This window comes from Hydractinia symbiolongicarpus, chromosome 13 (assembly GCF_029227915.1).
Source record: "Hydractinia symbiolongicarpus strain clone_291-10 chromosome 13, HSymV2.1, whole genome shotgun sequence".
In the NCBI taxonomy this organism is placed as follows: domain Eukaryota; kingdom Metazoa; phylum Cnidaria; class Hydrozoa; order Anthoathecata; family Hydractiniidae; genus Hydractinia; species Hydractinia symbiolongicarpus.
In genome coordinates, this window is record NC_079887.1 from 23,694,496 (window position 1) to 23,708,810 (window position 14,315).

General features: G+C 38.4%; 4 protein-coding genes across 4 annotated transcripts; all 4 read right to left on the minus strand.

Annotated features, from left to right (window-relative positions):
* Positions 1-316: 316 nt before the first annotated feature.
* LOC130623263 (uncharacterized) lies at positions 317-1,551 on the minus strand. The gene is made up of 2 exons (XM_057438735.1): positions 1,339-1,551; positions 317-1,051 (listed from the first exon to the last, which is right to left on the minus strand). Exons 1-2 carry the CDS (start codon positions 1,549-1,551, stop codon positions 317-319), a joined length of 948 nt encoding a protein of 315 aa, XP_057294718.1.
* A 19-nt stretch (positions 1,552-1,570) lies between these two features.
* LOC130623264 (uncharacterized) lies at positions 1,571-3,532 on the minus strand. Its single transcript, XM_057438736.1, has 3 exons — positions 2,999-3,532; positions 2,599-2,841; positions 1,571-2,500 (listed from the first exon to the last, which is right to left on the minus strand). The coding sequence occupies exons 1-3, from the start codon at positions 3,530-3,532 to the stop codon at positions 1,571-1,573; spliced, it is 1,707 nt and encodes a 568-aa protein (XP_057294719.1).
* A 2,089-nt stretch (positions 3,533-5,621) lies between these two features.
* Positions 5,622-6,113, minus strand: LOC130623265 (uncharacterized). Its single transcript, XM_057438737.1, has one exon. It carries the CDS (start codon positions 6,111-6,113, stop codon positions 5,622-5,624), a length of 492 nt encoding a protein of 163 aa, XP_057294720.1.
* Positions 6,114-9,952: 3,839 nt separating this feature from the next.
* Positions 9,953-12,019, minus strand: LOC130623267 (ubiquitin carboxyl-terminal hydrolase 51-like). The gene is made up of 6 exons (XM_057438738.1): positions 11,944-12,019; positions 11,305-11,387; positions 11,031-11,156; positions 10,755-10,796; positions 10,382-10,455; positions 9,953-10,253 (listed from the first exon to the last, which is right to left on the minus strand). The coding sequence occupies exons 1-6, from the start codon at positions 12,017-12,019 to the stop codon at positions 9,953-9,955; spliced, it is 702 nt and encodes a 233-aa protein (XP_057294721.1).
* Positions 12,020-14,315: the final 2,296 nt, after the last annotated feature.

Consider the following 14,315-nt stretch of genomic DNA (forward strand, 5'->3'; position numbering starts at 1 on the left):
ATGTTAAGAGCAATCGCTTTCATAATTGGTGACAAACGGGATGACTCCGAAGCACTCTGGGACCATAGGGATGGAATAGTACTTAGTGCTTGCAAAATAACATTGGCATAGCACGTATTGCCTTTGTTGACAAAACCTGCATTTATAAAAATTGTCTTTGTTTTGGCACTAGTTTTGTTATGGTTGATTTTTAGAGAGACTGGAGTGCGTGGACCTGATAAACGACCCTTGGGCATTTCTTTTACTGGAGCTGGATTACTTTGACGAGATGGAACAGACTTGGGCGAAAGAGTTTTCCTCGTTCCGGGTGTCTTTATTAAGGAGTCTTGAGACCAGTCTCTTGACCCCGAGCAATCCATACACAAAAAGAAGCTGTCATACTGATTTTACCAAGGTATTTTGCGGTGGAATATGCCATTTTGTTGGAAAAACCCAGCCTTTTCAGACACGCCGTGGTAGTTCTCGCGCAATAACCTTTTGCCCCTACTTCTACAGCAAAGAAATCAACTTGCCAACAACTGGACAGAATTACGTTAACCAAGCAGGAATATTTAGTGACTTTGGTGGAGTGCCAATAGTTTGTATTTTCCTCGCAAGGGCAAGTGAGTTCGATAATTATAACTCGTTTAAGCTTATTTGAAAATATAACTATATCAGTTCTTAGTTGTGTCACAGCAATGTGGCCTGGAAAAACAAAGTTTGGACTAGTGTCGGTAACAACTATCCAATCGTTGGTGAGATACAATATACCTGTAACCTTTGTCTTTGATTTAGGACTAACATAAGCACCTGCCTTAACAAAAGTCATAGAATTACATTTCCTGGAGATGGTAAGTGGAAGTGTTGAGAGGAATTGTTTTAAAGTGTCAACCAAGTGCACTAGCACCGAATCGTGCCTAAACGTATAACTTCCCTGAACTAGAGCTATTTTACATGCACCCAGAATGTGAGCAGAGGTGCAGATTTCTTTGTGGCACAAAAAACAAGATGATTCAGTAATTATTTTCCAACGTTTTAGATTGTTTGGGGATGGTAAGACATCATATGTAGCCTGGAGACAGAAAGATAAAAGGTTTGGCGGAGTGGCTAGTATGTCTTTCCAGGAAAGATCGAATTTAACATAGTTCTCCCACCTAGTCCACTGGCCTTGGACTTGAAGCTGCAATGCTCTGGAACTTTCTGGTAACTTTCTTCTTCAATTTCCTTTGATGTGTTGGAAACCAATTTCCTATACCCATAGGTGTCTTTAGGTGGTATAACGTCTCTCTTTGTAACTCCAATTCCGGGCTTTCCATATTGGATGGGACCTCTCATCGCTTTGTAATTTAATTCACTTACAACCGTGTCCACTGCCTCGTTCGCTCGCCAGGTACCAGCCTTTACAGTGGCATTAAGTGCAGACAGAATGGGATTTTTCGAATGGCGCAATAGTAGGTGAACGCTGATTTTTGCAGATTTTAATATGGAATAAGACTCTTTATGGGTAAAGGACATGGGGAGAATTCGGCATAAAAGCTTATGTTGGTAATGGAGTGGTGCAAATTTAACCATTTTCTAATAAAACATGAGACTATTTGTTCAAGGCGGGCAGCAGTTGAGATGAGATGGAAACTTCATATATTAAAAGTGGCCATTGAATTCTTGGAATTAAAAGGTGTTGCAGGATCCAAAGTTTTTGGGGACTTGTGTACAGGGACTTGTCAATAACAGACAGTCCATCAATGAGTTTTTCTTCCAGATCGTCGATTGACTTTCTGTCAGAAATGGAACCGTCGATAATCCTTCCTAAAAAACGTACAGGTTGATTATGAATTGACGGGATAAAGGGAGATAAGTCAGTTGCGTTGTCAGGTCTAATAACGCTGAAGGGTGCGCTGTTAATTGATCTACCCTTAATGATAACGAAGCTGCGGGATTTTTCTGCACGGAAGTCCATTTTTGCCCAGCTAAGATCTGTGACACACCTGTCAAGTAGTATCTTTCTGCCAGGAACTGAAGAAGACATAAGGTTAATGTCGTCCATGAAGGCTCTTATCAGAGGTAAGGAAACTTTGGCTGATGTAATGTAGCAAGAGACTGATGTTGCCAGTGTATATACTAAGACAACATTTATACCAGACAGGAACAGAATGATGGACAATGTACAACCTGCAAGGATGCCTTTAAGGTGTTGGTGCCATTTGCTTGGAGCAGATTTAGAAAATGATTTGCTGTATAGAGCAGAGTAGTATTTCTTCACAATGGCAATCCAACTTGGGGATATGCCATATCTTTCCAGAGCAAAAAAGATTAATCTGTGCGGAATTGATGGATACGCACTTGCTATATCTAACCAAATGGTGGCGAGGTCAGCTTTTTCCGAGCGTGCATCTTTCAAGGCTGTCCAAATCGATAACATGTGTTCCCAGCAGCCAGGAACTTTCTCCATGCACCCTTTTTGAATGGAAGTATTAACTTGTTGTTGTGGATGATATGCGTTTCCAGACGCTTTGACAGAATACTAGTCGACGTAGGAGTTTTTAACTTAGGTATGTAAATTTCTTGGGCATGACGCCATTGCATAGGGACAATACAATTTTTTAAACAACATTTAAATACATTAAACAAGAAGGATAAAATATTTGTACACTTTTTGTACACTTTGTACGATATGCCGTTCAGCCCGGGGGCTGAAGCGTTTCTACGTCTATGTAAAACACTTGCAAAGTCAGAAAATTTGAAGGTTGAAGATGAAAAAGGTTTTTTGATTTGCGGAGTTGGTGGAAGACCTGGCAGAACCGGCAGAGAAGAGTCGTGAAGATCGTCACTCAAGTTGCATAATTTGTGGTTGTCCAAAATAGACTGTTCGACACAAAGATGAACATAAGATTTAGGGTTGAGTAGATCTTTTCCTGCTTGGTAGGGATACTTCCTGAATAATTTTTGGGCATTTTTAAAACTACACTTTCTTCTCCTTCGTTTTTTCACCTCGACGCATTACTCTAATTTTTATTCTAACTTGATGTAAAAGTTGTCGCAAGGCAGATATTTCTTGCTCGATGGATGACGAAGAAATCTGCGCTAAAATAATATTCTTCTCCTTCACTAAATTTATAGAACAAATTGTACGCCTGTTAATATTAGAGAGGTTTTTGTTTTGTTTTGAAGATTGACAACCAAATATTTTCGAACCTTCTTCATAAATTAAGGTTTTAAGTGTTTTTACTTTCTCAGTAATAGATGGATGCTTACAAGTATTTAAGTTGCTATGCACAGGACTGTCCAATTTGCTCCAACGTGTGTTATTCATCTTACCCCAAAGGATGGGTTTTTTTTGTTCCAAGTTCTGAAGTTGCGCTTTCTCTGTGCGACACAATTTACCCTTGTGGATTTTAACCGAAGCAGGAACTGTGGTCTTAAGCTTTTCAGCAACACTAAGAGAACAAACATCCTCCAGAACAACTTTACAACTTTTCAATAAATGCTTTTGGTGTACCGTATCACTTTGTTTTTTGCAATGATTCTTTTCAAGGTTGGATACAAAAGAAGTCATAACTATAGGGGTTGATTATGCACAGGATATGAACAGTCAGCCCTGCGTTGCCTGGCGCATAGGGTAAGGCTATAATTTTCACAGCGTCGCCACTACTGTGAGATTTCACTAGCGACTAATTAACCCATTAGCCATTAATCCATTGGCGCGTACCGTGGATTAGGGTCCAGTTAAAATCAAAAACAAAATCAGTATATCAAAGCAAATCCTTAAAACGATCAATCAGTCCAAATACGAACAGTGGTCTGGTCTTTTTTAGTGTCACTAGTCTTTCCCAGTGTCTCCAGTCTTTCCCAGTGTCACTAGTCTTTCCCAGTGTCAGTTTAAACCATTGCGGTCAACAAAGAGATGAAAAAGGTTTACAATACAGCAAGCTGCACTGAAGTATCTTGTCTACAGGGACGGTGGTTGTCAAAACTGGGATTAGGCTCCCAGAAGAAGGTGCTGAATACACTTTCTTGCTTCTTACAAGCATGAGCCCAAAACTATTTTTTAAGAAAATCGTAAAGAGAAAAAACAATCCCTCTATCACAAACAATACGACACAAGACAGAGCTAACAACATAAACGGACTGGTTACAGTTCAAACACAAATAGAAAAATGTATATGTCAAAAATTTATTAATATAAAAAAGAAATAAATAAGACCCTTCTGTGCGCCAGAACTTGTGACTCTGGCTGTAGCTTTCCACATGTGTTACAGGGCCCCAACACTGAGCCTTACACAGGAGGTTGTCACGACAGGACCAGCCTGTCGATATTTTAACTAAGGAAGCAGGGTTATCAAGCCTGAAGACCAAGTTAGTAAACTTGGGCACCTTACCGAACTGGGGTAAAAAGTGGGGTCGTTACACCCAAAGATAGAGAAGAGTGAGCTGAACTCTTTACCCTCTGGGTATTAACGGTAAACTGGCTTGTATAAACAAGCTGGGGTAATACAAAACCGCTCGGATTTACATTTTCCTCCCCCATGACCCTGGTAGTACAGGTTTAAAGCAACAGCGAAGGTAATTTATAAAGAGGAAAAAAACAACAACAAAAAAACAAACAAACAAACAAACAAAAAGCTAGCAGCGGGTATAAAAGAAAACATATGATGTAGTACTGTTGGGCGTTCTTGGATCAACTTTGCTTATTGTCTTATCATTGCAGAGGTACCGAGAGTTTGTGGTCCGATCGTTGATATGGGTCCAATAGTGGCCTGCATTCAATGTTCCAGAGTGATTTATCACAGCTACCAAAGCATACTTTTGGATAAAAGATATGTGCGAGTCACTAGATATCGGGATATTGAGATAAGGATTAGAAGAGGAAAAACTTTCAACAAATTTATTGTCCTTAACCAGATGTTCTCCATCTCTTGCAAACCTTTCAGGTGTAAGGTTATTTCGCTATTCCTCGTAATCCTTGTTTCCCTAGTGCTCTCTTGGTGCAGGGAACATGTGGGCAAAACCATTTATTTTCATCCTTCAGATTTTCAGAAGCTAAAAATATACTAACTGACAATTGTACGCTGGAAGACAGTGACAGTGTTAGGATGTCCTGATTTTCAACAGTAACTGAAGAACAGAGACAGGTGTTACAGCTAACTGACACCGATACTTCTGTTGAGATGTTCTGAGACGCAATTACCGAGAACCCCTTCAATTCATCAAAGACAAGAAGTAACATCTCTGCCACATCTTGCTGAGAATTGTATTGGAAAGTTGTATTTCCAGAAGAGTGTATCCTACGTTCTAGGGCCTTGAGAACGTTTGAAGGATTAACATGGTCATGTTAAGAGCAATCGCTTTCATAATTGGTGACAAACGGGATGACTCCGAAGCACTCTGGGACCATAGGGATGGAATAGTACTTAGTGCTTGCAAAATAACATTGGCATAGCACGTATTGCCTTTGTTGACAAAACCTGCATTTATAAAAATTGTCTTTGTTTTGGCACTAGTTTTGTTATGGTTGATTTTTAGAGAGACTGGAGTGCGTGGACCTGATAAACGACCCTTGGGCATTTCTTTTACTGGAGCTGGATTACTTTGACGAGATGGAACAGACTTGGGCGAAAGAGTCTTCCTCGTTCCGGGTGTCTTTATTAAGGAGTCTTGAGACCAGTCTCTTGACCCCGAGCAATCCATACACAAAAAGAAGCTGTCATACTGATTTTACCAAGGTATTTTGCGGTGGAATATGCCATTTTGTTGGAAAACCCCAGCCTTTTCAGACACGCCGTGGTTGTTCTCGCGCAATAACCTTTTGCCCCTACTTCTACAGCAAAGAAATCAACTTGCCAACAACTGGACAGAATTACGTTAACCAAGGAGGAATATTTAGTGACTTTGGTGGAGTGCCAATAGTTTGTATTTTCCTCGCAAGGGCAAGTGAGTTCGATAATTATAACTCGTTTAAGCTTATTTGAAAATATAACTATATCAGTTCTTAGTTGTGTCACAGCAATGTGGCCTGGAAAAACAAAGTTTGGACTAGTGTCGGCAACAACTATCCAATCGTTGGTGAGATACAATATACCTGTAACCTTTGTCTTTGATTTAGGACTAACATAAGCACCTGCCTTAACAAAAGTCATAGAATTACATTTCCTAGAGATGGTAAGTGGAAGTGTTGAGAGGAATTGTTTTAAAGTGTCAACCAAGTGCACTAGCACCGAATTGTGCCTAAACGTATAACTTCAATGAACTAGAGCTATTTTACATGCACCCAGAATGTGAGCAGAGGTGCAGATTTCTTTGTGGCACAAAAAACAAGATGATTCAGTAATTATTTTCCAACGTTTTAGATTGTTTGGGGATGGTAAGACATCATATGTAGCCTGGAGACAGAAAGATAAAAGGTTTGGCGGAGTGGCTAGTATGTCTTTCCAGGAAAGATCGAATTTAACATAGTTCTCCCACCTAGTCCACTGGCCTTGGACTTGAAGCTGCAATGCTCTGGAACTTTCTGGTAACTTTCTTCTTCAATTTCCTTTGATGTGTTGGAAACCAATTTCCTATACCCATAGGTGTCTTTAGGTGGTATAACGTCTCTCTTTGTAACTCCAATTCCGGGCTTTCCATATTGGATGGGACCTCTCATCGCTTTGTAATTTAATTCACTTACAACCGTGTCCACTGCCTCGTTCGCTCGCCAGGTACCAGCCTTTACAGTGGCATTAAGTGCAGACAGAATGGGATTTTTCGAATGGCGCAATAGTAGGTGAACGCTGATTTTTGCAGATTTTAATATGGAATAAGACTCTTTATGGGTAAAGGACATGGGGAGAATTCGGCATAAAAGCTTATGTTGGTAATGGAGTGGTGCAAATTTAACCATTTTCTAATAAAACATGAGACTATTTGTTCAAGGCGGGCAGCAGTTGAGATGAGATGGAAACTTCATATATTAAAAGTGGCCATTGAATTCTTGGAATTAAAAGGTGTTGCAGGATCCAAAGTTTTTGGGGACTTGTGTACAGGGACTTGTCAATAACAGACAGTCCATCAATGAGTTTTTCTTCCAGATCGTCGATTGACTTTCTGTCAGAAATGGAACCGTCGATAATCCTTCCTAAAAAACGTACAGGTTGATTATGAATTGACGGGATAAAGGGAGATAAGTCAGTTGCGTTGTCAGGTCTAATAACGCTGAAGGGTGCGCTGTTAATTGATCTACCCTTAATGATAACGAAGCTGCGGGATTTTTCTGCACGGAAGTCCATTTTTGCCCAGCTAAGATCTGTGACACACCTGTCAAGTAGTATCTTTCTGCCAGGAACTGAAGAAGACATAAGGTTAATGTCGTCCATGAAGGCTCTTATCAGAGGTAAGGAAACTTTGGCTGATGTAATGTAGCAAGAGACTGATGTTGCCAGTGTATATACTAAGACAACATTTATACCAGACAGGAACAGAATGATGGACAATGTACAACCTGCAAGGATGCCTTTAAGGTGTTGGTGCCATTTGCTTGGAGCAGATTTAGAAAATGATTTGCTGTATAGAGCAGAGTAGTATTTCTTCACAATGGCAATCCAACTTGGGGATATGCCATATCTTTCCAGAGCAAAAAAGATTAATCTGTGCGGAATTGATGGATACGCACTTGCTATATCTAACCAAATGGTGGCGAGGTCAGCTTTTTCCGAGCGTGCATCTTTCAAGGCTGTCCAAATCGATGACATGTGTTCCCAGCAGCCAGGAACTTTCTCCATGCACCCTTTTTGAATGGAAGTATTAACTTGTTGTTGTGGATGATATGCGTTTCCAGACGCTTTGACAGAATACTAGTCGACGTAGGAGTTTTTAACTTAGGTATGTAAATTTCTTGGGCATGACGCCATTGCATAGGGACAATACAATTTTTTAAACAACATTTAAATACATTAAACAAGAAGGATAAAATATTTGTACACTTTTTGTACACTTTGTACGATATGCCGTTCAGCCCGGGGGCTGAAGCGTTTCTACGTCTATGTAAAACACTTGCAAAGTCAGAAAATTTGAAGGTTGAAGATGAAAAAGGTTTTTTGATTTGCGGAGTTGGTGGAAGACCTGGCAGAACCGGCAGAGAAGAGTCGTGAAGATCGTCACTCAAGTTGCATAATTTGTGGTTGTCCAAAATAGACTGTTCGACACAAAGATGAACATAAGATTTAGGGTTGAGTAGGTCTTTTCCTGCTTGGTAGGGATACTTCCTGAATAATTTTTGGGCATTTTTAAAACTACACTTTCTTCTCCTTCGTTTTTTCACCTCGACGCATTACTCTAATTTTTATTCTAACTTGATGTAAAAGTTGTCGCAAGGCAGATATTTCTTGCTCGATGGATGACGAAGAAATCTGCGCTAAAATAATATTCTTCTCCTTCACTAAATTTATAGAACAAATTGTACGCCTGTTAATATTAGAGAGGTTTTTGTTTTGTTTTGAAGATTGACAACCAAATATTTTCGAACCTTCTTCATAAATCAAGGTTCAAGTGTTTTTACTTTCTCAGTAATAGATAGATGCTTACAAGTATTTAAGTTGCTATGCACAGCACTGTTCAATTTGCTCCAACGTGTGTTATTTATCTTACCCCAAAGGATGGGGGTTTTTTGTTCCAAGTTCTGAAGTTGCGCTTTCTCTGTGCGACACAATTTACTCTTGTGGATTTTAACCGAAGCAGGAACTGTGGTCTTAAGCTTTTCAGCAACACTAAGAGAACAAACATCCTCCAGAACAACTTTACAACTTTTCAATAACTGCTTTTGGTGTACCGTATCACTTTGTTTTTTGCAATTATTCTTTTCAAGGTTGGATACAAAAAAAGTCATAACTATAGGGGTTGATTATGCACAGGATATGGACAGTCAGCCCTGCGTTGCCTGGCGCATAGGGTAAGGCTATAATTTTCACAGCGTCGCCACTACTGTGAGGTTTCACTAGCGATTAATTAACCCATTAGCCATTCATCCAATGGCGCGTACCGTGGATTAGGGTCCAGTTAAAATCAAAAACAAAATCAGTATATCAAAGCAAATCCTTAAAACGGTCAATCAGTCCAAATACGAACAGTGGTCTGGTCTTTTTCAGTGTCACTAGTCTTTCCCAGTGTCTCCAGTCTTTCCCAGTGTCACTAGTCTTTCCCAGTGACAGTTTAAACCATTGCGGTCAACAAAGAGATGAAAAAGGTTTACAATACAGCAAGCTGCACTGAAGTATCTTGTCTACAGGGACGGTGGTTGTCAAAACTGGGATTAGGCTCCCAGAAGAAGGTGCTGAATACACTTTCTTGCTTCTTACAAGCATGAGCCCAAAACTATTTTTTAAGAAAATCGTAAAGAGAAAAAACAATCCTTCTATCACAAACAATACGACACAAGACAGAGCTAACAACATAAACGGACTGGTTACAGTTCAAACACAAATAGAAAAATGTATATGTCAAAAATTTATTAATATAAAAAATAAATAAATAAGACCCTTCTGTGCGCCAGAACTTGTGACTCTGGCTGTAGCTTTCCACATGTGTTACAGGGCCCCAACACTCAGCCTTACACAGGAGGTTGTCACGACAGGACCAGCCTGTCGATATTTTGACTAAGGACAGCAGGGTTGTCAAGCCTGAAGACAAAGTTAGTAAACTTGGGCACCTTAACTGGGGTAAAAAGTGGGGTCGTTACACCCAAAGATAAGCTAAAAGCAAACCCCCTTGCTAAGCTTCTTATAAGTTACCAGAAAAGAGTGAGCTGAACTCTTTACCCTCTGGGTATTAACGGTAAACTGGCTTGTATGAACAAGCTGGGGTAATACAAAACCGCTCGGATTTACATTTTCCTCCCCCATGACCCTGGTAGTACAGGTTAAAAGCAACAGCGAAGGTAATTTATAAAGAGGAAAAAAACAACAACAAAACAACAACAAAAAAACAAAAAAAAAACAAAAAAAAGCTAGCAGCGGGTATAAAAGAAAACATATGATGTAGTGCTGTTGGGCGTTCTTGGATCAACTTTGCTTATTGCCTTATCATTGCAGAGGTACCAAGAGTTTGTGGTCCGATCTTTGATATGGGTCCAATAGTGGCCTGCATTCAATGATCCAGAGTGATTTATCACAGCTACCAAAGCATACTTTTGGATAAAAGATATGTCCGAGTCACTAGATATCGGGATATTGAGATAAGGATTAGAAGAGGAAAAACTTTCAACAAATCTATTCTCCTTAACCAGATGTTCTCCATCTCTTGCGAACCTTTTCAGGTGCCAAATAAATATACATATTCAAATATGTTTTTATTACCGTTCATATTCAAAAAAAATAAAATAAAAAAAATAAAATAAAATATCAGGGTCTCGGGTATCCGTATCAGAATATTGGGCTCGGGTAGGTTATCGAGTATCACTTTTCTCATATGCTGATCAAATCTTCTTGTTTTTACACCGCTGCTCTCCGTCTTAAGAGTTTAATTCTTTTCCAATAAAAGAAATATACTAAAGTTCTTAAAAAGTATGTGAGAGAACACAATATACACTTCGACTTTACTAATGAATTGTCGACTAATTTTTCCTCTTAGTCTGCATTTGTTTGCGAGAAAGTCAACTTGTCTCTAGGCTCTGGTGCAAGGTTGCCGTCAATCAAAGAAAAGAAAGAATCTAGTTCTTATCATAAGAACCTAATTTTTTTTAAAAAAGAGGTACTTATATTTGTGTAAATTAGGATTTTGATTCCGAAATCGTTAAATTATGTTCTCACCGAAATATTTATTCTTGCCGTCAAATTAAAGAGGCGAGAAATCTTCAATTCACAAAGTTTGAGTTAGCAAATGCTCCAGTTATGACGTCCCACTAAAAATTGATGAAACTGGTAACTCGCTTCCAAATTAAATCGAAAAATAACTTAATAATCTGTGAGCAGTTTATTGTATAACATTTTTAAGGTAATATTTAACTGTACCAACTGAAACCCACTTCCTCAATCCATAATTTTTAAGAATCTAAACCACATCATGTCTTTGTTATTATCACGAACGTCTCCCTTCTTGCTGAGAGAAAATAATGAAATTTTCGACCACACCACCTCAGATATTGAACTACCGGATTCACCACCACTGTCTCCGTCTCCCTCACCTTTGGTACTATCAACCACTTTTCGACACTTGAAAGATTTAGGATATGCAATTGAATGTCTGAAATATCATCGATTGGACTTGCAAGAGACAAAATAGTCGACGATGCTCAAATTTTGTTTTATTTTTTAACGAGATTGAGGAAGATCTTTATGGGTTGACGCGGAAGTTTTGTACGTTGTTTTGGAGCAGATTTATCCAAAGATATTGTGTTGACGTAGAGCAGTATCTCTCAAATATACCGCAAATCCCTCCCCTAACTATTGAAAAGTGCAAGGCTAGGTAAAATTTTACTGCATGCTTGTAGGATATTTGCCGCTGCAGCTGGCTCAGTCCCTGTTGGTGTATCTATTTACGGGGCAGAAACCGTTAAATCAGTTAATATTATCATCGTTTAAACAGTGGTTGAGCATTGAAGAGTGGAACATATTGAATGCTACCACTATGAACAAGTTATAAACGGCGCGACTAAGTACGCTATGTGAAAAGTTTGACGTCGCAATAGTTGGAGCAATAAGTCAACCAGCTTTATTAAACTTAGATCTACATGGTACAATATTAAGGCACTTCTACCTTCTGCATCACACAAGATAGGCCTTGCAATATCATTTGGAGTGCCAAGACGAAATTTTTACAAGCGAAAAGTTAATAGCCGTGTGTTAAATTTACAGCCCGTTATCAAAATTTGATCGCCTGAAATCGAAGTTGTTAATTTTATGTCTTGACCTGTTGCGTATTGTTAGTGGTGTCATGCTTGTACGTATGCTTGGAAAAAATAAATAATGTAGGTATAAAGCTAGCTAGGTATCTAGCTACGTTTTTTCCAAGGTATTTTTAAAGTTTGCCACTCACTCAAAGTGACTTTTCGATGTCCCAGATTAGAAGCATCCATATTTTAAGAGGGGTGTTAAGAAGAATTATGATATGGATATAATGGTGTCGTTGAATTACACCTCCACAGTTCCGATAATCTATAGTTCGTGAATCAATGACGTAATCATTTTGACATGCGCGCGCAGAAATGGCAGTAAAGAAATGTAAACAAACGAGGGAAACGAGGAGCTTTCTCTGTCTTCAACGTTTTAAAAATATCTGAGTTTTGCATATTTTGAGCGCACGTACCTTATGGATGGTCGAGGCTCATCATTCTTCTTTTGAAATGGATTTCAGATTTGTTTGTAAGCTATATATGATTTATTTTTTTATATTTTTAGAATTGATATGTATATAACAAGTACATAAAAATAATGCCAGTTGATCAAAATGGATTTCGACTCGTATGAATCGCTAAAAAAAGGAAATATTTGTAGCCGAACTGTTAGAATGGCATTTTGGTGATATATTGAAGACAATCAACAGACGAATAACGACAAAGCAAAAATACCGAAACCCGTGGCAAATATCAGTGGTTAGAAATATTCCCCACATAATTTTCATACAATTTTTTCGTGCTGTGAGAGACTACAAAATTCAGTATGGCGTTGAGTATTCGACTGTAAAAGATAAGTCTGGAAAAACACATTCAGTCGAAATCAGATTTAGCCATTTTGGTGCATTAAAATTTCACCTGAATAAAGTGACTAGTGGAAAGTTCGAGATTTCAACACTATTGACAAAACGATTTAAAGGAACTAAAGGATCTAAAGGGGAAATTGTGGCTAGCAATGAACGACCGGTGGTAATGAAGTTTAATTGTAAGAAGCATACATTGAACATTGATCTCCATTTTAAAGTTTTGAACTGATACGGAATCAAATGTAGCTTTTGATTATCGTTATTATTTTGATTATCGTTATTATTTATTATCTTTTGTTTATGATGCCACCCAAGAATAGTACAAAGGCAAAACAAAAAAGAAACGAGTTAGTTTCAAAACTGCATAGTGATAGAAAGATTCTAAGTAAGCTGGACTTAAACTTATTAGAAACTAAAACAGCATGCGAGGAATCACAGAAAAAACTTAATGTGCTGAAATTGAACTTATTGAGATTAAAAAGAAAATTAATGAGAAACAATTGAAGCTTCAGAAGAAAAGACTAGAGTTAAAACCACAGGCAAAAAGCCAACAAGTATCTCAAAATAGACAGTTTACATTTAGTCTTAATGAAAAAACTTCCCAAAAACGTTTATTGAATCCATCATCATCCTCAATCCCTAAACGAGCCGAAGTTACCCGATCAAAAGAAACAATTGCGGCTTGTGCGGCAATTCATGGGGCGAAGAATGATACTGATGATTCTATTTTGTTTGGAATTTATGAGACCATGACTCGAAAATTTCCAACAAAAAAGTAATTGACATAGTACTTAGTGGAAAGTCAAAAATTAAAAATGCCTTGCAACAAAAGTCAGTTGGGGAATGGTCCAAGGAATATTCTTCCTTCCAGGAAAACATCTGGCGCTCCTTAAATGTTTTCTATTCGCACAATGTGATGGGAAAAGCCAAATATCAATCAGTTCGGAAGGTAAATAGGAAATCTTCATTTGCACATCAGTCAGTACCAAACTACATTGCATATGGTCTTTTAGCAACAACAATCAATAATATTGATATCGGTACACTGCATGATATCAGTCCATCACTGACAGAAGGACTTGACATCGAGGATGTTGGGCAGGGGTGTTATCGATCATGTGATGAATACATTTTGAGACAAAATATATTTATTTGTGAATTGTCAAAGATCTGATAAGCTACTGTCATTTGCTGCATTACCAAAAAAGGACCCTGAGTGATTTGTTTTTGCATTCGCTATAGGAGCAGATGCAGCACCAATATGTGGTATGTCGTTTCTCGTTTCTTTTGTAAATGTAGGAAAGAGAATTGCAAGTAGCTCAGAGTCCTTTATGATATTTGGAGCTGATGTCGATGAAACCTCCTTGATTGTTCGTAGATTTATTTCAAAACTGTTGACTGAGTTGCAATTTCTCGAGAGCAAAGTATTTAAACTGCCTGTTAAAGACCAAATACATAAAGTTGAATTTTGTGTTGCGGAGCTACCAAATGATATAAAAATGCTTGCTTTTCTATGTGGCGAGCTAAGTAATGCAGCATATTATTTTTGTTCTTTTGGCAATGTCAATCAAGAAAACGCGACAAATTTCAAGTATACATATGGGAATCATACTGATAATCACTGGAAACCTTTTAGTTATTCCAAGCGGTTGAGTGATGCAAAAGCTGTTAAT